The sequence below is a fragment of the Bos indicus x Bos taurus genome, chromosome 4 (assembly GCF_003369695.1).
Source record: "Bos indicus x Bos taurus breed Angus x Brahman F1 hybrid chromosome 4, Bos_hybrid_MaternalHap_v2.0, whole genome shotgun sequence".
Taxonomy (NCBI): Eukaryota; Metazoa; Chordata; class Mammalia; order Artiodactyla; family Bovidae; genus Bos; species Bos indicus x Bos taurus.
In genome coordinates this window covers 95,750,145-95,773,548 of record NC_040079.1, presented here as the reverse complement: position 1 = coordinate 95,773,548, position 23,404 = coordinate 95,750,145, and the positions used below count along the sequence as shown (strand labels likewise).

At 38.6% G+C, this 23,404-nt stretch overlaps 1 protein-coding gene across 5 annotated transcripts in view; it reads right to left on the bottom strand.

Annotated features, from left to right (window-relative positions):
- The window catches only part of AGMO (alkylglycerol monooxygenase), a 390,090-nt gene extending 372,512 nt beyond the window's left edge, over positions 1-17,578 (bottom strand). For 4 of the 5 annotated variants that reach the window (XM_027540026.1, XM_027540025.1, XM_027540024.1 and 1 more), the window contains exons 1-3: positions 17,268-17,578; positions 14,844-14,974; positions 1,194-1,345 (exon numbers count right to left, since the gene is read on the bottom strand). In XM_027540026.1, the coding sequence (XP_027395827.1) occupies positions 1,194-1,345; positions 14,844-14,974; positions 17,268-17,393 (409 nt within the window). In that variant the 5' untranslated portion in view covers positions 17,394-17,578. The remainder of the gene's footprint in view (positions 1-1,193; positions 1,346-14,843; positions 14,975-17,267) is intronic. The other variant, XM_027540021.1, reaches the window with a different exon arrangement.
- Positions 17,579-23,404: the final 5,826 nt, after the last annotated feature.

The following is a 23,404-nucleotide window of genomic DNA, read 5'->3' as shown; positions in this document are numbered from 1 at the left end:
TTTATTCTTAATCATGTTCAATTTGGGAGTATCCTCTTTCATTTATATACAAGGAAATGATGTCAGGAGATGATCTACTATTTTCAAAGGCAAAGGTTATCACACACAAAACAAACAACTTTTTCTAGTTTATCTGTTCCCTCCAAATTGTTTTACTGAATTAACACTCTTTACAGTGTCATTAAATGTCACATTTAAAGTGCTTAACAAAATAACAGTGTGTGTAAAGTTTAGCTGCCTTTAGCCTGATGCTGTCTGTGCTACTCCTATTTCCTTCATCCTTGCTTGGCAAGGACATTTAGTCACACATACTCCCACACACATAGCTCAGTTATTCACTCTGATCTCCGTGGCTCTCCTTTCCATCCCCCGTCTATTTTGTATTATTATTCCAGGTTTCTTCCTCTTCCTTCCTTCCTCCCCACCCACTCAACCCAACTACCCACTGAAATCCTGAGTTCAATTCCTCAGTAGATTGCCCAAATTAGCACTTTGCTCCATTTCCTTGTAGAAATACTTTTGCATGCCTCCTTCCTCCTTACAGACCACTAGCTCACCTTACCTCTACAATCATTCTTCAACCCCAGCTTATTCCAGTAAGAGATTTAGACAGCTCCGTGCTCCTCCATTTTCCTTTCCATAACAAAACATTTCTTTGGAAAGTGCAGCCAAGAATCCACACAAGCAAACTCAGTGAACCAGTACAATATGAAGGTTTTATACCAGATGAGAAATTGTGCAAAGCTGTGGTCACACTCAAGTGCATTATGGCTAGCGCCTTAGCTGATTGCATTTTCATTTGTAACATGGCAACACAGCCAAGAACTTGAATCAGGCTTACATGACAGCACGTTAGCTAGGATTCCGGGCTGTTACAAAGCTCTTCTGAATGACCCTAGATAATTGGGATGTGAAGTGATCCAATAGCCAGGACTTTCTAAAGGGTTTAACAAAAATACATTATATACAAGAAGTGTGAAATATGTACCTCTAGTAATTTCACATTTTTCAACAATGACTTCAGATTGTTTCCATTTAAAACGCAAAGTAAATTTTCATTGTTAATCTTTAGATACTGTAAATAAGTTATTCATTTAGTCATTCATTCAATAAATATTTACTGAATACCAACTAAGTGGCAAACACAGTTCAACGTAAGTTCAGTAGCAATAAAGCCTTGGTTTGGAACTTACCATGAGCCATACGATGGAACCAGTAGTAACCAAAGTCAACTCCCAAGAAAGTTAAATACCAAGTCCATGGAGAATCCCAAGGCAAACTAATGAGTCTGTAGTTCTCCCAGATATAAACATAACTAGTCAGCTCAATGCTCCTGGAAAACAACCTGGAAAGATAAAATCTATCAGTAATGATTATACTATATTTTAGAGGTTAACTTATGCTAAAACATTTTAGATTATATACAAAAGTGAATCTGTTCACATGTAAAAATAAGATCCTTTCCCTCTTTTTCTTGGTTTCTTGCTGTTCTATCTTGCTTTTGAAGAGGCTCAGTTCCCTTGGTATCCAAGTGATTCATACCATGTTTCCTTTTGTTTCACAGGCATCACGGATGCCAACTATTTCTGTTTCATGGAACTTAGCAGGATGTTCTTTTTATGTGTCTCTTAAAAATACTTTTCACAGAACCCATTTAACAAAATATGACAAAACTATGACTGTTTGCTGTGACTGTCATTTCTAAATCTTAATAAAGAACACGAGAAGGGTGCTTTTTAAAGGAAATGTAAAAAGTAGAAAATTATAAACAGCATGTTTTTAAAGAGGACTGAAAAATGCCTACTAAGTTAACATGTGTTAATCCAATAAAGTTTAAGTTGCTGCTGCCTAACTCCATCCTCTCTTCTCTACTCTGTCCTTCCTTTCACACACACACACACACATACACACACACACATGCTTCAAGCTTTTTAGATATTTTTCTTAGCATCTCAAACTGGATCCTCATAGCACTCTGTATTCCTTGTAAAGAAATAAAGGAAAACAACAGAATGGGAAAAACTAGGGATCTCTTCAAGAAAATCAGAGATACCAAAGGAACATTTTATTCAAAGATGAGCTCAATAAAAGACAGAAATGGTATGGACCTAACAGAAGCAGAAGATATTAAGAAGAGATGGCAAGAATACACAGAAGAACTGTACAAAAAAGATCTTCATGACCCAGATCATCACGATGGTGTGATCACTCACCTAGAGCCAGACATCCTGGAATGTGAAGTCAAGTGGGCCTTAGAAAGTATCACTAGGAACAAAGCTAGTGGAGGTGATGGAATTCCAGTTGAGCTATTCCAAATCCTGAAAGATGATGCTGTGAAAGTGCTGCACTCAATATGCCAGCAAACTTGGAAAACTCAGCAGTGGCCACAGGACTGGAAAAGGTCAGTTTTCATTCCAATCCCGAAGAAAGGCAATGCCAAAGAATGCTCAAACTACCGCAAAATTGCACTCATCTCACATGCTAGTAAAGTAATGCTCAAAATTCTCCAAGCCAGGCTTCAGCAATATGTGAAACGTGAACTTCCTGATGTTCAAGCTGCTTTTAGAAAAGGCAGAGGAACCAGAGATCAAATTGCCAACATCCGCTGGATCATTGAAAAAGCAAGAGAGTTCCAGAAAAACATCTATTTCTGCTTTATTGACTATGCCAAAGCCTTTGACTGTGTGGATCACAATAAACTGTAGAAAATTCTGAAAGAGATGGGAATACCAGATCACCTGATCTGCCTCTTGAGAAATTTGTATACAGCTCAGGAAGCAACAGTTAGAACTGGACATGAAACAACAGACTGGTTCCAAATAGGAAAAGGAGTTCGTCAAGGCTGTATATTGTCACCCTGTTTATTTAACTTATATGCAGAGTACATCATGAGAAACACTGGACTGGAAGAAACACAAACTGGAATCAAGATTGCCGGGAGAAATATCAATAACCTCAGATATGCAGATGACACCACCCTGATGGCAGAAAGTGAAGAGGAACTCAAAAGCCTCTTGATGAAAGTGAAAGAGGAGAGTGAAAAAGTTGGCTTAAAGCTCAACATTCAGAAAACGAAGATCATGGCATCCGGTCCCACCACTTCATGGGAAATAGATGGGGAAACAGTGGCAACAATGGCAGACTTTATTTTTGGGGGGCTCCAAAATCACTGCAGATGGTGACTGCAGCCATGAAATTAAAAGACACTTACTCCTTGGAAGGAAAGTTATGACCAACCTAGATAGCATATTCAAAAGCAGAGACATTACTTTGCCAACAAAGGTTCGTATAGTCAAGGCTATGGTTTTTCCTGTGGTCACGTATGGATGTGAGAGTTGGACTGTGAAGAAGGCTGAGCGCCAAAGAATTGATGCTTTTGAACTTTGGTGTTGGAGAAGACTCTTGAGAGCCCCTTGGACTTCAAGGAGATCCAACCAGTCCATTCTGAAGGAGATCAACCCTGGGATTTCTTTGGAAGGAATGATGCTAAAGCTGAAACTCCAGTACTTTGGCCACCTCATGAGAAGAGTTGACTCATTGGAAAAGACTCTGATGCTGGGAGGGATTGGGGGCAGGAGGAGAAGGGGACGACAGAGGATGAGATGGCTGGATGGCATCACTGACTCGATGGACGTGAGTCTGGGTGAACTCCAGGAGTTGGTGATGGACAGGGAGGCCTGGAGTTATGCAATTCATGGGGTCGCAAAGAGTCGGACACGACTGAGCGACTGATCTGATCTGATCTGATTCCTTGTAGTAACAAACTGTTGATCTCAAAATATAAAAGAATATTTTTCCTAGAAGTAAACAATTGTTTTTAAAACTCATATAAATTATCTCTTACCACCTGTTCAATCAAGCTTCTGCAAATTCTATTTCAAGAACTTTCAAAAATATACATAATATACTTCAATTTTATAAACAGGAGTATTTTTCCTTTTAAGTTTTCTGTGAGCAAATTTAAGATCAGACTCAAGCTAATCATTGCTTTTATCACTTTTATAGATAAGACTGAACTAACTTTTTCACTTATATTTATCATTCATATGTAAAATGAATGATACTACTGAATAAAAATTTATTTATAAACCATGAACTGAGGAAATTCTTAAATATACTAATTTTAAATAAAAGTCAAAGAAGCAGATCTTTAGTTTTCTCTTTATATTCATTCTTTTACTAATATTTCCCTTTACACAGTCAGCTTCTATGAATGAACATGTTACTGGGTTTGCTGGAGACCCAGGTATTTACTTTTAATCTACTTTTGACTTTAATTATGATATGATTTTAACTGTGATTTATCGATAAGAACTTTAAAATAGCCCCATATTTTGAATTCTTCAAGTTATTATTTAATCAGTAACACAAAACACTAGTCCTCTTCCCAATGGCACTAATAAAATAATCAATAGAAATGACAAATGCCTATACTTTCAAAAAGGATTATGCATCATCAGATCTTAAAACTCAAATTTCAATTTAAGATTATTCTCAGTTTATAAATTTTGGTCATACAGGTAGAGTAAGAAGAGACTAAAGAATAAGATGCAACACTCTAGATTGGGAGGTGGCAGTTTTTATAAACAAAGGAACTTACAGAGCTGGTTTGTCGGTGGCTATGGGAAACATAAATCTCCATATTGTCCCTCCAGAATCTTGAGAGTTTCCAGAAAGGTCCTCACTGGGTTAATTCATTTATTCAGGCAAGATGGCCTCAACAACACCTTACTCTCTCAAGGATTCATCCTTGAAACAGCTGCCAATATCATGGGATTGTGGGTGGAACTTACATTCCACAGACAGGGCAGAGTGCAGAAGAGAGGGGAAGGGTAAGAAAGCTTCAGCTTATACGTCAACCAGCGTCACCTCCTCTCCATGGCCTCCTCCAACAATTATATGATTGGAAAGAGCCATTTTGTCCTTAAAGACGAGTCCCTGACCCAATTGGACTGCCTACCCAGCACTCCTGTCACAACTCAGTCCAAGCCCTGGACACTCCAGAACCCCCCCTGTCAGGCGGCCTTCAACCTGCTTTCAGGACCTGCATGAGTCCCTTTCCTGGTCCAGACCTCCAGAGGGCCCACCTGTGGGTGTGGAAAAGGTTCACCATGACAAGGTAGATAAAAGTGGCTTTTTTGGACATGTAGACAGAGATGGGATGAGCAATCTGGGTGTCCACACATAGGTATGTGAGGTCCCTCATGGGACAGGATAGACAATGGGCCAGGGGCTCTCACCCTGCTCTGGAACTCCGAGGAATTCAAGAACTTGAGATTTGAAATGTGTCTTCCAGTTTGTCATCCAGGTTATTGATCAGGGTGAGAGTGTTAGTAGCTCACTGTGTCCAACTCTTTGTGACCCCATGGACTGTAGCCCCCCAGGCTCCTCTATCCATGAAACTCTGCAGGCAAGAATACTGGAGTGGGCCACCGTTCCATTCTCCAAGGGATCTTCCCAATCCAGGGATTGAACCCACAGTCTCCTCCATTGCAGGCAGACTCTTTACTGTCTGAACATGGTGGGGGGTGGGTAGAAAAAATTTTATTGTAAAGTAAGTTAGCTTGGTTGGTAATTCATATCTAGACTATGACTTCTGAACAATGTCATTCATTACTGACATCCAGACAAAATAATTCTCAGTTGTAGGGGTCTGTCTTGTGAAAACAATTACTCAAATTAGGAAACTTTACATTGTTCCCTAGGACTCAGTGGTAGAGGACTGACCAAATAAAATTCAAATTCTAGGTAAAAAATAGTGAATAATATGAATTTTAAAGGGTCTAACTTAAGTTTTCTCAGAGATTCTAAAGTTTGACACTGTTGCCTTTGGGGCCAGATAATTCTTTGTTGCGGGGGTTGGTCCTGTGCATTGTAGGCGGGTGAGCAGCATCCCCAGTCTCTACTGACTGGATACCAGCAACACAGCCCTCCACTTCTGGTGTGATAACAAACTGTCCAAATGTCTCCTAGGAGCAAAACTGTCCCAGTTGATAACCCTAAATACAAAAGACTGATCCAGAAAGAAAAATATTAAGACAGAAAATGCAACGGATTAAAAAAAAAAAAAAAGAAAATGCAACAGAAAGTTGAAATAATCTGCAGTCTTTTGACATTTGTTTTAGTACACAGTGTCAAAGCAGGTGAACTCATGAATTCATTCAATCTTTCAATGAATTTCCATTAAGAATCTACTGGGTGTCAGGCAGAGCACAAAAAAGGGAAGACATAGCAGTGAAGAGGGCAAATACAGCCACCTGCCTCATCCGTGTCCCACCAGCTCAGTATCTCTTTTCAAAGGTGCTGTCTTTCTTGTCAAGTTTTCCAATGACAGTTAAAAGAGGCTTTCAGATACCAAGATTTCAGTAAAAGAAACAGGGGATCCCTGGAAAACTTCCATTTGTAAAACAAAAAGAACCTGCCTGCAATTGAAATGTGTCTTTATTTCCTGTACAGGTGCCAGGTCTTGAGCAGGCACTCAATTTATTATTCTGTCAACTTACTTATTAGGGTTGACACAAATCGAGCTGAAATATGCCTGACATACTACAGTCAAGACTTTTTCTTTTTTTTTTTTCACACCTTAGCACAAAGCTAAACTTTTTCAAGGTAAGGAGGAAGAGAGGAGAAGCTGTGGGAATTAAATCCCCAGCTCTCTATCAGCAAGATGGATATGATCCTCTTCCATCATAAATGGGAAAAAATGGCCATGGAATACCCACAACTAGAAACAATTCAGCAAGGGATACAGCTGGGAAATGATTATCAAGCTCTGCAAAGCTCTTGATTGCAGGAAATAGCACCTACATTTTCAAAAATATTCCCACCAGACCCAGAATTGTAAAGCTAAACCTTTTACTCTTTCTCTTCCCAATTCCACCATTCTCCCCTGCTTATGACTTTGCACGCTGGAATTCAAACAATTCTAACCCCTATTCTGAGGGAAGAGACATATGCAATTTGCATATGTAGCGAGCTTACTTTATCATACAGAGATGGAAATGAGGTAACACAGGGGCTTGGAATAACCAAATGCTACAAGCACAAGCTGGAATCAAGATTGCTGGGAGAAATCTCAATAACCTCAGATATGCAGATGACACCACCCTGATGGCAGAAAGTGAAGAGGAACTCAAAAGCCTCTTGATGAAAGTGAAAGTGGAGAGTGAAAAAGTTGGCTTAAAGCTCAACATTCAGAAAACGAAGATCATGGCATCTGGTCCTATCATTTCATGGGAAATAGAGGGGGTAACAGTGGAAACAGTGGCAGACTTTATTTTGGGGGGGCTCCAAAATCACTGCAGATGGTGACTGCAGCCATGAAATTAAAAGACGCTTACTCCTTGGAAGGAAAGTTATGACCAACCTAGATAGCATATTCAAAAACAGAGACATTACTTTGCCAACAAAGATTCGTATAGTCAAGGCTATGGTTTTTCCTGTGGTCATGTATGGATGTGAGAGTTGGACTGTGAAGAAAGCTGAGCGCCGAAGAATTGATGCATTTGAAGTGTGGTGTTGGAGAAGACTCTTGAGAGTCCCTTGGACTGCAAGGAGATCCAACCAGTCCATTCTAAAGGAGATCAGTCCTGGATGTTCTTTGGAAGGAATGATGCTAAAGCAGAAACTCCAGTACTCTGACCAGCTCATGCGAAGAGCTGACTCATTGGAAAAGACTCTGATGATGGGAGGGATTGGGGGCAGGAGGAGAAGGGGACGACAGAGGATGAGATGGCTGGATAGCATGACTGACTTGATGGACGTGAGTTTGAGTGAACTCCAGGAGTTGGTGATGGACAGGGATGCCTGGCGTGCTGCAACTCATGGGGTTGCAAAGAGTCGGACATGACTGAGCGACTGAACTGAACTGAGTGAGATCCTTTTCTCATGAAGTTTGAGAGCAAGAGCGAGAACATGATCTAAATAGGAGGCATTAGACAGCTCATCAACAGCCTGTATACCTAGAGGCTTTGCTCCCATTGTCCTATATTTTTTATAAATTCTTCCCAAATAGCTATTTCTCTTAGGCCTGCGGCCTATCTGTTGGCAAATGAAAGACAGCTAATTTTTAATGTGTTTTATTTAACATTTTCTGTTCACACTAGAAATTTGTCCAGTCAAACTGGTGGTTGCCAAGGGGTCAGGGGTTGGGGGAGAGATGGAGCGGAAGGTTGAGGTTAGCAGAGAGAAGCTTTTATATTGTTGTTTAGTCACTAAGTCGTGTCCCACTCTTTGCGACCACATGGACTATGGCTCACTAGGTTCCTCTGTCCATGAGATTTCCCAGGCAAAAATACTGGAGTGGGTTGACAATTCCTTCTCCAGGGAATCTTCCTGGACCAGGGATCAAACCTACGTCTCCTGCATTCGCAGGCAGATTCTTTACCACTGAGCCAACAGGGAAGCCCAAGGTTTTATATACAGAATGGATGATAATAAGGCCCTACTGTATAGCACAGAGAACTATATTCAATATCCTATGATAAACTATAATGGAAGAGAATATTTTAAAAAGAATTATATATATAGATACATTACTGAATCATCTTGCTGTGCAGCAATAATTAACATATTATAAATCAACTGTACCTCAATAAAAATACCTATCTTGTCAAAGTTTAGTGACTATAAATTCTGGTAAGATATCAAAATACTGTTCCAGTACTGATGCTGGATTTTTAAAAATATAATTTATTATGTTGAGATTTTCCAATAATCAGTAAGTGAGAATAAATATCATTTGGGGACTGAGAATTACAAAGCTAATTTTTTATCAAAATCATCTCAGTTTGAACATTCCCATCATCAAAGGTAGGGAAAGGTAACACTGGAGAGATTGTTTACCTTCTCATTATCTAATTTCAGATATGAGAATATTAGGCTGAACGGATCCTCAAATTATCTAGCTCTCAAATATTCGCACACTCTCATCATTAATCAAGCGACTAAAAACTGATGTAATGCTCTCACTGCAAACTGTAAACATTTCAAACCAACTTTCAGAGTCAGTAGAATTCTGTACCCAGTGTTCACAGACATCTGCCAACTTGTACTATTTCGTAACTATCATTAGGGCAATGTGTACTGTTTAATTTGGCCAGACGATACAAAACTGAAAAAAATAAATCAGGCATCTTTATTTCTAAAAATCTTGTCAGAGACTAAAAAATAAACCAATATTTAAATGAGATCACTCAAAATGCCCTTACAAGTTTCAGGAAGTTATAAATAAATAAATACGTATTTGAAATATATATGTATTTATATTGATTTTTTCCAAGAAATTAAATTATTTACTTCAAAATCTCTTATACCTGGCCCAGGAACTTGCGCTGTCTGCAAAGTTACTGCCCCTTTTGCTCCATCTAGTGGAATACTGATTTTTGCTTAGTAATAACAAAGTGTATAACAACAAGCTCTACCTTCTGCAGGCAGACAACATTTGTACTGCTGTTTCCTACCGTGAGATGACATTTACAAATCAATCGTTTAACTTAATTTCTTTTTTAAACAACCACAAAACCAGAGACTTCTGTGAAAGAACTAAATGTGCTACATTTTTTACTTTGCAACAAGTAAATTACTTCAAGTAATTCAGTAACTCTATTGAATAAGCACACAAACACAGACTTAATAAGCACAAGGAAGCTTCCTTCATTCAGGAAGGACAGTGTAGAAGCAATCTCTGAAGTTACATCATTAAGAAAAACAAAGTCTACTGATGAGGTTTCTAAGGTAAAAGTTAAGAGGACATGAGGCATTCTCTCTAGCAAAAATAACTAACATAGCCGCAGGTTTTTAAAATGTATTTTGTTTGCCTGGGATGGTCTTTTCATAATTTTCTCAGTTAATATGACTATATTAATATTCACAATAAAATGCCATTATTAATATTACATAAATGAATGTATCTCTTATTTAGGACAATGAATAAATATTTACTAAGTTTCATCACCCCAAATGGCAGACACTCATTTGTTAGAAGTCTGATGTTGCCAAAAACAGTATCAACTCTGCTACTAAAGTCTAGTATAAAAATGCAGTACACAATTTTCCTTTATTCTCTAGTCCTACCTCAAGGAGTCAAAAGAATCTCAAAGAAGTTTAACTTCCTTTTAAGTTTTGCTTTTTATTTATTAATTTTTTTGATGAAACTTTCTTGTCAGGAGTGGAAAATGCCATGGCAGCCATGGCCAATGAAACTGTAGATACATTTGGCACAACATTGCAGACATAGTTCCATAGTAAAAATTGGCAATGACTCATATGTATTAAAAGTGGAGTGTCCCCAACTCATTTGAAAATTTACCTACTTAAATTATACCTCCAAATATTGCAATTTGATTTATAATCTGCTGTTTCAACAGAATAAATGAACCCATTAAAAACAAACATACTGTAGATATTTATATCAGGAATAAAATTTCTCTGGGGAGGACGCAATTTATGGAAGCAGAAACACTGGAAGGAAGTAACAAATTGAAGTCCCAGTTTTTTAATGAAGGATTGGAAATTGAGTTCTGCTTCAACAAGCAAGGAAAAAAAAAAAAAAGATGTGATTATTTTTCACTCGTTAGCATTTCAGTAGCAGGATATTTCACAAGTTTTAGCAAGATTTTAAAAAATTGATTTAGTCAATATTTCATTTTATTTTGTATAGTCATTTATGCAATTAACCAATAGAAAGGCATATTATCTGCAGACGATACACTGCCTTTAACTACGATAAATACACATGCTTGTCTATAACTTCAGGACTAGATTCTTACTAAGAAGTCTGCCTACTGGATTCTAGAAGAGGAAAACAGATGCAAGCCTGCTCAGAATCTGGTTCTTAGGACAGATGGACATTTATTACGCATTGCGGTCTGTCTGACAGGCTTGTAAACAAGATACAATCTTGTCTCTGTTGAATAATTTTCCTTACATAAAGATTTGAAAGATACACATAGATCTTTTCCATCAATATGGTAAGTATGCTACTGATCTTCAAGCTACTTTGACTTTTATGTTATAATGAAACTTAGATCCTCAAATAAACATTGTTTTTCCTCAAAGTTTGCACACAGCATTTCCATTACATGAATGGAAAAGTGGAAAAACATGTTCAGGGTTTCACTTTGATTTCCCCAACTATTTTTGTCAGAGGCCACATGCCTATTTGGAATTACTATCCAAACTATAATTCCTCACAAAGGGATTAACAAATAGTATACTACCATTTTTCTTGCAATTATGAATTTTAAGGACATGGCAAGCCCCTGTTGGTGGTGTAGAAAATGAAATTAGTCCCTCGGAGAGGGTACGATCAATGTCGTGACAATCTACCCTTCAGCTGTTAACGATTTGCACAAGGATTCCCCTTGATGCTGTGGTTTCAACTGAAATATTGTTCTAAGAGTTTCGGTCAAATCCCCCGTCTCATCTTGTGCTGAAAGAGGATTGCGAAGAGTGGATCCTAAGGACCAGCTTTTCTTCTCTGCTTATGTCTGGCAATTTTTGTGATAGCAACAAAATAAATTAAAACATTGGGAAATTTCATTTCCAGATAATTCGCTTTGCTGAGATCTTTCAGACAAAAGCCCGTGAAAGATAAAATTATTTGTAAAATGTACAAAGTTATCCGCATTTCGTAATTTAAAACTGTGAACAAAAAAAAGGAGTAAGGTGCTGTTCTCATTCAAAATACAACTATAAAAAATAAGCTCCAAATTCAAGTTCACAACCTTTTCCCTTTCTTTCAAAGGGCACCAGAGTTCACAGCTTGTGCTAGATTAAGGAGTGTTCTGAGTAGTGGGATGTGAAGAAAAAGAACTCCAGGCTTATCCCTGAAGGGCTGGTTTGTTTTATTTTCTCTTTCTCTCTCCCCATTTCCCTTATATTTGGGGTTTTTTTTGTTTTTGTTTTTTGTTTTTTTTTTTAGCAGAAATATTATTCCCTGGGTATCTTGTTAGAATTCTGTACCTTTTCTTTTAATCACAGTGTTGAAGAGAAATAAGAGTACTGAGGATACAGTTTACATTTCTAGTTGTTACAATATAATAAGAGAACAATCTAATCTCACTTGTGACCAAAGTAAAACTTAAAACAGTGAAAGAAATACTGACGCATTCATCCGACTTGATGTCTCCCTGAGTTCTTTATAAATTCATTCCAGCTCAACAAAATATGTGATGCGTAATTGTTCCTGCAGGACACTTCTCAGTTATCAGGTTATTTTGACAATTCATCAATTGTTCCATTTCCATAAAACTATACACTTAAGTTTCTCAGAATAAACTATTATAACCGAGTATTTTTCAACAGTCAAATATACTTGTCCCTTGAGTATGCTGAATATATTTTTTGTTCACTTCTGTTTAAAGGGAGGCACGAAATAAAGGAAATTATGTATAATTGTAAATTCCCAATTAGAGTATTCTGGAAATTGAAAATAATTTGAGATATTATTCTCTGATTCTGACAGCAGCATGATACCATATGAGTAGTTTTTCAGAGAATCACTATTCTGATTATCATTACTATTATTTTATAACTATTAACCTATCTTTTTCATAGTAACATGTATGAAATAAATTTTACCTTTAGGTTTACTTTCTATCTAAATAATTTTATGCAATCATAGGAAATGATTTTACGTTTTCTCAGCTATCTTTAAGTTCTTATTTTATTTTTAAAAAATCCACCTTGGTTTCCCACTGGGCGGTTCATGCAAACATTCCAAAGCAGTGAGCACTGGTCAGAAGTGAAACTCTTAAAACAGTAAAAGCAGCAATGGGTGGGAAGCAGGAATGAGAACATTCACCAGTAATACAAGGCACAGACTTCTGAGGGACTCTTCCCTCACCCTCTCCTCTTGGGAAAACTCTCATACACCGAAGAGCCCGCCATTCACTGGTACCTCCTCTAAACACATTATAATGTATTCTTTCTAAAAAGTAGCACAGCATTCATTATTTTGGGGTCCCCAGGTGGTACAGTGGTAAAGAATCTGCCTGCCAATGCAGGAGACGCAGGAGACAAGGGTTCAATCCCTGGGCCAGGAAGATCCTCTGGAAAAGGAAATGGGAACCCCAGTATTCTTGCTGGGAGAATGCCGTGAACAGAGAAGACGGGTGGGTTACAGTCCATGAGGTCTCAAAGAGTCAGACACAACTGAGTGAGCACACTAATGCAGGAGACGCAAGAGACTTGGGTTCAATCCCTGGGTTGGGAAGACCTCCTGGAGGATGAGGAAATGCCAACCCACTCCAGTATGCATTGTTTAATTCCTTCATCCTCAGACTTCACCATCAACATAACACTATAGGAATGTGAGATTTATAATAAATTCTGCCATATCTCTACCATTGACCCAATTTCATTCCTATACCTAGAGTCTATCATACAGAGCAAAGTAAGTCAGAAGGAGAAAAACAAATACCGTATATTAACAGATGAACGGAATCTAGAAAAATGGAACAGATAAACCTGGTCCCAGGGCACAGTCATAGAGACACAGACATAGAGAATGGACATGTATACATGGAAGGGAAGGGGATGGTGGGAGAAACTGGGAGATTAGGACTGACATATATGCAGTAATATCTATAAAATAGATAGCCAATGGGAGCCTACTGTATTGCACAGGGAGCTCAGCTTTGTGCTCTGTGATGACCTAGAGCAGTGGGATGAGGGCGAGGGAGGCTCAAGAGCGAGGAGATATCTGTATACATATAGCTGGTTCACTTCATTGTACAGCAGAAATTAGCATTGTAAACCATACTCCATTAAAACACACATAAACAATTATTTTGTACATCATTATAGGCATAGGAGTTAAAACTATGAAGAAAGAACACTTCTTTTTCTCAAGTTACAGGCAACCTAGCAGGAAGGGCCGGTGGTGGGGGCGGGGGGTGGGGGGCAAACAGGTGAGCTTAATAAATTCTACTATGGTGTAGGCACAATACTCCACAGTGATTTCAGCCCGTAGTGAAGCGATGCCTAAAGTAGGGCTGGAAAACAGACAAGACTTGCTGAAGAGTATGACTCTTCATGAGAAGTCTATATTGAGACTGAAGAAATAAATGGGAGCTGGCCACTTGGATGACCACATGAGACATCTGGGTGATGGCAAATATGGAGCAAATGGCTATTGCAATGGGGGAAGAAGAATCAAAGGACCAGAAGGCAGGCTGGATAGACAGAGGCCTCCATAGATTAGGGAAGAAATTATCCTCAGGCCATAAGGAACCTATGAGGGAGTTTCCACCAGATTCATGTTATGGAAATATTTGGCTGCAAGTGAAATAGGACTGCTGCTGCTGCTGCTAAGTCGCTTCAGTCGTGTCCGACTCTGTGCGGCCCCATAGACGGCAGCCCACCAGGGTCCTCCATCCCTGGGATTCTCCAGGCGAGAACACTGGAGTGGGAAATAGGACCAGAGACAGAGATACCACTTAGGAGACCACGGTAGAAACCTAGAGCTTTGTGTGACATTGATTAGGGAGATTGCTACTGCAGGTGAATTTGCCTGAGGCAAAATTAATTTCCCAGTAGATAACTAGGACAAAACTCAGGCCTGGGACTAGGCTAAAACAAGCAATTGCCTTGGGCACAAAATTTAAGGAGGCACCAATAAATTCAGTAATCACAATAAATAATACTTAGAGCAGTATTTTCAGTAACAGATGTAAAACATCCATGATGAACAAAACATCGAACATTTAAACAATGACCGTAACTGAGTTCTTTGGGGATGTGTGTAAAAACAGACCAATTCCCCATACAATGGGTTTCTTCTTCATCTTACCTGGAGAATTTAAGTTTATTCACTCACCGCAGCTAACCAGCTAACTCACCTCGGAAGCCGAGACATAATGCCGGCTGACAAAGAGGCTAAGGCATCATCCAAGCCGCCTGATGGCTTCCCTTTGCGAATCCAGCTGACAACCAGCTCAAGCAGCATCAAGGAAATGAAAAATGGAGTTGCCTGGAAAGGAAATCGCAGAAGAGAGATGCTATTGTGCTTGGTATGAAATTCTTCCAAGTTTCCTGATTAGTCATTCCCGATGTGGGAGGCCCAGAGTGACAGTTCATAGCAGAAAAGGTACGAACCTATCCTCGGGGGTTACTTCCTCCCAACAGGCAAAGAATTCTGTTTATTTCAGACACACACTAACAAAGTACTCCAATTCTATCATCTGATTTGGATACAAAATATAACCATAGAGGCTTCCCTGGCAGCTCAGTGGTGGAGAATCCATCTGCCAATGCGGGAGACATGGGTTCGATCCCTGGTCCAGGAAGTGTTCACATGCTGCAAGGCAACTAGGCCTATGTGCCACAACTATTGAGCCTGTGTTCAAGAGCCTAGGAGCCGCAACTACTGAGCCCAGTTGCCACAACTACTGAAGCCCATGCGCCCTGTAACCCCCCAGCAAAAGAAGTCACTGCAATGAGAAGCCTTCACACCACAGCTAGAGAGTAGCCCCTACTTGCAACAACGAGAGAAAAGCCTGTGCAACAAGGAAAACCCAGCACAGCCAAAATAAATAAATATATTTTTAAAAGAAAGAAATATAACCATAGATACAACCACAATAATTCTGCCAAGAAAATACAAAAGATTAGGCAGGACATGTTTCAAGGTCTAAAAAATACTTTTTAAAATAAGGGCAATAATCAGAAATCTATCAATACACTACAAAGATAAGGTCCACTTTAAATCACTTTCCTTAAAGATGTGCATGATATTTTTCATATTAGAATGACAGGAATCACAAAATTGAAATTGTAGGAATACACACTACTATATCGGAGAAGGCAATGGCACCCCACTCCAGTACTCTTGCCTGGAAAATCCCATGGGCGGAGAAGCCTGGTAGGCTGCAGTCCATGGGGTCGCCAAGAGTCAGACACAACTGAGCGACTTCACTTTCACTTTTCACTTTCATGCATTGGAGAAGGAAATGGCAGCCACTCCAGTGTTCTTGCCTGGAGAATCCCAGGGACAGGGGAGCCTGGTGGGCTGCCGTCTATGGGGTCGCACAGAGTCGGACACGACTGAAGTGACTTAGGAGCAGCAGCAGCAGCACACTACTATATATAAAATATACAGCTAATAAGGACCTACTGTATAGCATATGGAGAATTCTTCTCAGTACTGTGTAAGATCTATATGGGAAAAGAATCTTTAAAAGAATGGATATGTATATGTATAACGGATACACTTTGTGGTACAGCAGAAACTAATCAACACTGTAAATCAATTATACTCGAATAAAATTTTGAAAAAAATTGAAACTGTAGGAACAAAAAATTTTGCTTCTGAGTATTTCAGAGAATGAGATCATTTTAAACATTTTAGACATCATTCAAGTTTTATTCATTCAGTTTTTTCTTATAGAAAAAAATCATCTATAATTGATGACAAATATCAGGCTAGGTTTGATGTCATAATATAAAATAATAATGATTTATAAAGATGTGAGTACCACATTCTTTCCTTAAAAAATCAGAAAGGGGTAATATAAAATCCTGAAAAAATTAAGGCATTCTCTCATTTGAAAGTTGATCATGAGTACTGAAATTTTCTAAACCCAAAGCCTAAGAACATATTTTCTGATGTCATTTTCTTTTCTATTTCTGGTCTGAACTAGTAAGTGTTTTAGGAACAACTCTGACAGGGTGGGGAACTTCAGTATTCAAGTTCTAATTCTGGATATTTCCACTTCCAATCGTGGCCAGTAACCAGAAGTGAAAAGTGCCTCTGAACACTTAAGAGTTTCAAAGAAAACTTGGTTTAAGTTCAAACTTAGGAAATCAGGGTTGAATTCTCAGCTGTGTATCCATTCTGCAGAACCACCCTGCTTAAAGCAACAACAACAACAACAAAACAGGAAATCATTTCCTGGGAGGAGGTAGACAAGTTTTCCTTTAGAAACAAAATTGTTAACAAAGTTTACTGATACCACATAACCATTGGATACTGAGCTTCTAACAGCTAAATTTGTAATGCCACTGTGTCCCGGAAAACTTTTTAAAGTTTTATCAGATTCTGGAGTGACATTTCAGGGAAGAGAAAATTTAACAGGAAGAGATGGTTATGGATATTGTACAGAAATTCAATTCAAGTGGAAATTCTACTTTTCCCTCATGCTTTGTTTTGAAACTGTTTTTATTAGAATTATTTGAAGAATGGACATGAATGAAACCCCACACTGTGTTTAAGTTACTTCTTATTAAGAGAAAAGCAAGAGCAGCCTCTTCCCAGAGAGCCTCACCTTCCGTACATAATCAGGCACCTCTTCCAGGGTTTGGAATGACGTTTCACTGGGCTTCATCACATAAAACATCATGCGAATCCCCTGGGAAACCGAAACATCCTGTTGGGCTTCTGGGTTCTTCATCTCTGCCCTTGTCTGACTCCCAGCTGGAGAGTATTTGTGCTTCAGTGGTTGAAGCCAGAGGCTGAACACCGAGAACGAGCTGTGCTGCACGGATCAAGCCCTCTGTCAGAGAGAGACCCGTGAGGAACAAAGCCCCACGGAGCGGAGCCAACAGCAGAGTCTGTGTGCAGACGGGGTGTGACGAGACAGGAAAGAACAAGGATCAATCAGGAACGAGTTCAGAGTTCAGAGGGCGCTGACCCAGAAGCCGCCCACGGTCGGGAGGGGAAGAGGAGGAAGGGCTTCTGCCCAGATCACAGATAAACAATAGAGTTTAGCTGCAGGTGGAGTAATTTATCACTAAAAAAAGAGAAATAAACAAAAAACCCACATGATACCTCCTTGGAGAGAAGGAACAAAGTGATGGCAAGTGAAAGTTCGTTCTGAAAAAGTAGGTGGAAATTCAAGATGCAAATCACATGAGCAAAATATTATACCTGTTTTTCTCTCCCTTTGGACATTCACATTGGCCTCAGGTTTGTAATCTCCCAAGAGTGTCACATTTTCTGAGAGACAAGGTGTTCTGATCTCAGATAATAAGACTAACCTCAAAAGCCAATAAGCACCAAATATATCTTACTGGTGTCTGCCTATGTATTCCTGCATCTGTATCATGTTCACATCTGAATGTTTGCAAACCAATTTAAGGGCATGCCGACTATTCACATCTGTATTCTTCTTAGTGCTAATGGGGATTTGGATTGAAGCAGCAGTTAAGGTGTTGCTGAGAGACCTTATCTCTGTTTTCCAGGAGGAGCATGGGTTGTTTGTGCCACTTAGGTAGGCTAAAAGGCACTTAACTGACTGCATCACCAATGAGTAAGTGAAGCTTTCCAAATCAGTCAAAGGCTATGGACATCCTTTGATTCCCACCTCATCTTTCAAAAATGTTTATGTAGATGTAATTAGGTTATTGACACATGACTGTCCTCGGAGAAATAAACAGACACTATAGATAAGCAACAAATAAATTGCTACCCAGAGACACTATTAACATTTTGATGTATGTATAATTAGTTCCACTATCATATGACATGCTTATTACTAAAAATCACTACACTATGCAAGTCTGTACAATAAAAAACCATGGGGCTAATGAGAAAAATGGGATTACAATGCAATACTCAAAAACTTCTTAATGGTCAACAAGGAGAAAAAAATCAGAACCTAATAAAAATGGTAGCACACTTTTATACATGTATGTATTGACTTAAAATATATAACATGAAAGCTGCAAGTTAAATTTTATTTGGGGCAAAATGAGGACAATAGCCCAGGACACAGCATTTCAGATAGCTCTAAGAAGCTTCTCCAAAGAGGTAGGGGGAAAGGTCAGTATATATGTGATTTTGATGAGGGCGACTACATGCAATCAAGCATATATTTTTTGCAGAAAGTTTCTGCTACTTTTGAGAAGCTCGCTGCTAGTCACAAAGAACAGATGTAATCAAGGAGTTTAGTGTTTTTCTAGTTTGAGAATATACAAGAATTGGGCTTCTAAAAATATCTCACTATCTGAAGACCTGTTCTGCCAGTTTTCCCAGAGCACAGAGTGCCTCATTTCTGCTCTCCACCTTGAACTCCTTTCAGGGGGTGATGAAAATCATCCGCTGCAGCAGCACATTATTTAATCCTTACAGAGGTACATGCCAAGTGCCAGTTTGTAGCTGGGCACATGTTATATGATGAAGAAATGCATAAAAACTACAATATGGTATTTCATCTTGAAAAAGATCTGACCTGACCTTTGTTTGTGGAAGCTAGTCTTGGAAGACTTGTCCATTGTACTACAGAGTATGAAGGAGGCTTATCTGAAACCATATGGCAAGCTGTAAAACCAGGGATCTGGATACAATGGCTCACAACACTGAGTCAGACTTGTGGACAGTGGCAGATGTTTAAGGCACATGCATTAAACATGTGTGTGCATTTTGTGTCCCCCTAAGCTTTTCTGTTCTTCCATATATTCTTGCCATCTGTTTTTAATCTCTTCTGCCTCTGTTAGGTCCTTACCATTTCTGTCCTTTATCACGCCCATCCTTGCATGAAATGTTCCCTTGATATCTGTGGTAAGAATACACATTGGAACTATACCAAAAAGATCTTACTGACCTGGATAACCATGATGATGTAGTCACCCACCTAGAACCAGACATCCTGGAGTGGAGTGTGAAGTCAAGTAATGTTTCTTATGATTCTTATGAAGCATTACTACAAACAAAGCTAGTGGAGGTGACAGAATTCCAGCTGAGCTATTTAAAATCCTCAAAGATGATGCTGTGAAATTGCTGCACTCAATATGTCAGCAGATTTGGAAAACTCAGCAGTAGCCACAGGACTGGAAAAGATCAATTTTCATTCCAATCCCAAAGAAGGGCAATGCCAAACAATGTTCAGCCTATCAGATAATTGTGCTCATTTCACATGCTTGCAAGGTAATGCTCAAAATTCTCCAAGCCAGGCTTCAAAAAGTCATGAACCAAGAACTTCCAGATGTTCAAGCTGGATTTATAAAAGGCAGAGGAACCAGAGATCAAATTGCCAGCATCCACTGGAATATATAAAAAGCAAGGGAATTCCAGAAAAACATCTACTTCTACTTCATTGACTACACTAAAGCCTTTGATTGTGTGGATCACAACAAACTGTGGAATATTCTTAAAGAGATGGGAATACCAAACCACCTTACCTGTCTCTTGAGAAACCTGTAGGCGGGTCAAGAAGCAATAATTATAACCTTACATGGAACAACAGACTGGTTCAAAATTGGGAAAGAAGTATGTCAAGGCTGTATTTTGTCATTCTGTTTCTTAACTTATATGCAGATGATATCATGTAAAATGTCATGTTGGATCAATCAGAAGCTTGAATCAAGCTGGGAAAAACATCAGTAACCTCATATATGCAGATAATACCATTCTAATGGCAGACAGTGAAGAGGAACTAAAGAGCCTCTTGATTAGGGTGAAAGAGGAGAGTGAAAAGCTGTCTTAAAACTCAACATTCAAAAACCTAAGATCATGGCGTCCAGTCCCATCACTTCATGGCAAATAGGTAGGGAAAAAGTTGGAAAGAGTGACAGATTTTATTTTCTCAGGCCCCAAAATCACTGTAGGCCATGACTATGGTCATGAAATGAAAGGACACTTGCTCTTTGGAAGGAAAGCTATGACAAATGTAGACAGCATATTAAAAACCAAAGACATCACTTTGATGACAAAGGTCCATATAGTCAAAGCTATGATTTTTTTTCAGTACTCATGTATGGATGTGATATTTAGACTGTAAAGAGGAACAGTGCTGATGAACTGATGCTTTTGAATGATGGTGCTGGAGAAAACTCTTGCGAGTCCCTTGGACAGCAAGGAGATCAATCCAGTCGATGCTAAAGGAACCAGCCCTAAATACTCATCAGAAGGCACTGGAAGGACTGATGCTGAAGCGGAAACTCCAGTACTTGGAAAAGGCCCTGATGTTGGGAAATATTGAGGCCAGGAGGAGAAGGAGATGACAGAAGATGAAATCTTTGTATGGCATCACCAATTCAAAGGATATGAGTTTGAGCCAGCTCCAGAAGATAGTGAAGGTCAGGGAAGTCTGTTCCAGTCCATGGGGTCACAAAGAGTCGGACACAACTTAGCAATTCAACAATAATAACAAGCCTTTTGGTTCAGTTAGGTACTACCTTTAGCATTCACCTGGAACTCTCCCAGACAAAATCACAGACACACACATAGAAGGCATGTTCAAAGTATTCCATAATATATTAATCCTTTTGGAGCAAATTTGCACTTTCAAAATATTGCAGAACTGACTGTACTTTCAGGGGGATTCCCATTACAAATGAACACATACAGAAATATATGTTTAATAAAAGTGATCATATTAGACACAATGCTTTATTACCTGCTTTAAGAATGTTTTGAAATTACAAATGTTATGCATCATGGGAAAAATCCAAGCATTTAGGTATATAAAGTGAAAAGACTTTTAAAAATAAATGAATAAAGTCAAAAGTAGGTGCAGCCCTTCCCCTCAAAAGATTCACATACATGCCTCCCTTCTACTTCACACTAATAACCTATCCTGATAGGCATTTTGTCATACCTGTTTTTCCCTACAAAGGTTAAATATTATCACCATTATTATCATTTAATATTTAAACATACACATTGTTTTGTTTAAAAAAAACTGTTCATACTAAACAAAGGTGTAGGTAAAGTATTTTTAAATTAAAAACAATGATACAGTAACTTTCCTTCTTGGAGTCAGCAACTTATCAGTAACATTCTTCCACTCAGTATATGTTAATATAGCTTTTTTTTTTTTAACTAGCTGCACAGTTGTATGCACATTCCAAGCAGGCAATCAAAATAATTTAATGCATTTAAAGTAGAGAATTTTAATGCAAATAATTAATTACAGAGATAATGAAAGAAGTAAAAAAAGCCAAATGGGAATAAAGAGAATCTAAAGATTAATATCAATAGGAAACCACTCCTCCAAGCCCTTCTCCAGGGAATCTTCCCAACCCAGCGATTGAATCCAGGTTTCCCACATTGCAGGTAGATTCTTTACTGACTGAACCACCAGGGAAGCTCAAGAAACCACTAGCACTCAAACTATAGGCACAAAAAGAGGAGGTCAGGTGAATAGAGCTTGAGGACTGTGGTCACCCAGGGGAAAAGCACCATGATGGGCCTGTCAGGTAAGAGCAGAGAGGGAACAAAAATAGGTTCTGTGGCTTCTCAGTTCTTCCTGCAAACCAACATTTCAGCAGTACTTCCCGTTAACCTAAAGGAGCCCAAAGCCAGGTGAGGAAGGATCCTAGGAAAAGAAGTCTGCAGGAGTGGCCCTGGAGAGCACAGCAGAGAAGGAGAAGGGGAGGACTGGATCTAAGGAAAAAGTCAACCAAGGATCAGCATACCATTGCAACTTAACTGTTTCTCCATCGTCGTGAAGTTATGTGTAGTCTTGCGGTTAGGCCAATAAATTTAATGCAGCAACAAACATCACAGTATAAATACCTTGAACATTTGTGCACATTTTTGAATTAAGTAGATTTCTAGCAGTGGAATTATGTTGTTGAAGGCTTTATAAAATTTATATCTTGCTAGCCACTGCCAAATTCACTGCCAAAATTGCATTTCCCTCTTGCTTAACACTGGCTACTATCAATCTTTTACAGTTTTCAGCCAATTGATTGGTGAAAAATGACATCTTGTTTTAATTTGCATTTCCCCAGGAACGTGGAAAATCTTTTCAATACATTAGCCATTTGTTTTCCTTTGTGTGTGCTTTATTTTTTAATATATGTTGCACATGATTTTATTATATTGTCTTTCTGTATTGATTTATAGGCTATGTCTATTCTATATATGTATATATGTCTCTCATATATGTGGCAAATGTTCTTTCAGTTTTTATGTTTATTTTAACTTTGCTATAACTATGCTGTCAAATAGCAATTGCAACTTTCTCTGTGCTATTATCTTATCTTTTATTACCTCTGCTTTTGGGTCTTGCTCATATTTTTTTTTTCACTAGAATTCTATAAAAATGATCATTTACATTTCAGGTGCTATTTCTTTAGTTAACTGGAATTTGGTTTTGTATATGTCATGAAGTTGTTGTTATTTCATGTTATATCCTCCCTAACTGCCTTTGGTGGATCCCAGTTCTTCCCATACCAAGAATTAGAGTCAATATTTTTCATATATTTGTCTGCTTAGCAGGACTCTTTTCAGGCTCTCTACTCAGTTCCACTGATCTATCTATTCTCACATGGGTACCCAGCTCTCTTAATTATTGCATTATCATAATAAATTCTGGTAACCGGTAGAACAATTGCTCATTTTTGAATTTTGTTTTTCAGAAACTTAAAATGACTTTTCTCACATTTGCTCTTGTGACCCTATTAAGACAAAACTTGACAGAATTCTATCAGTATTTTAACTGGAACCTCATTGCAC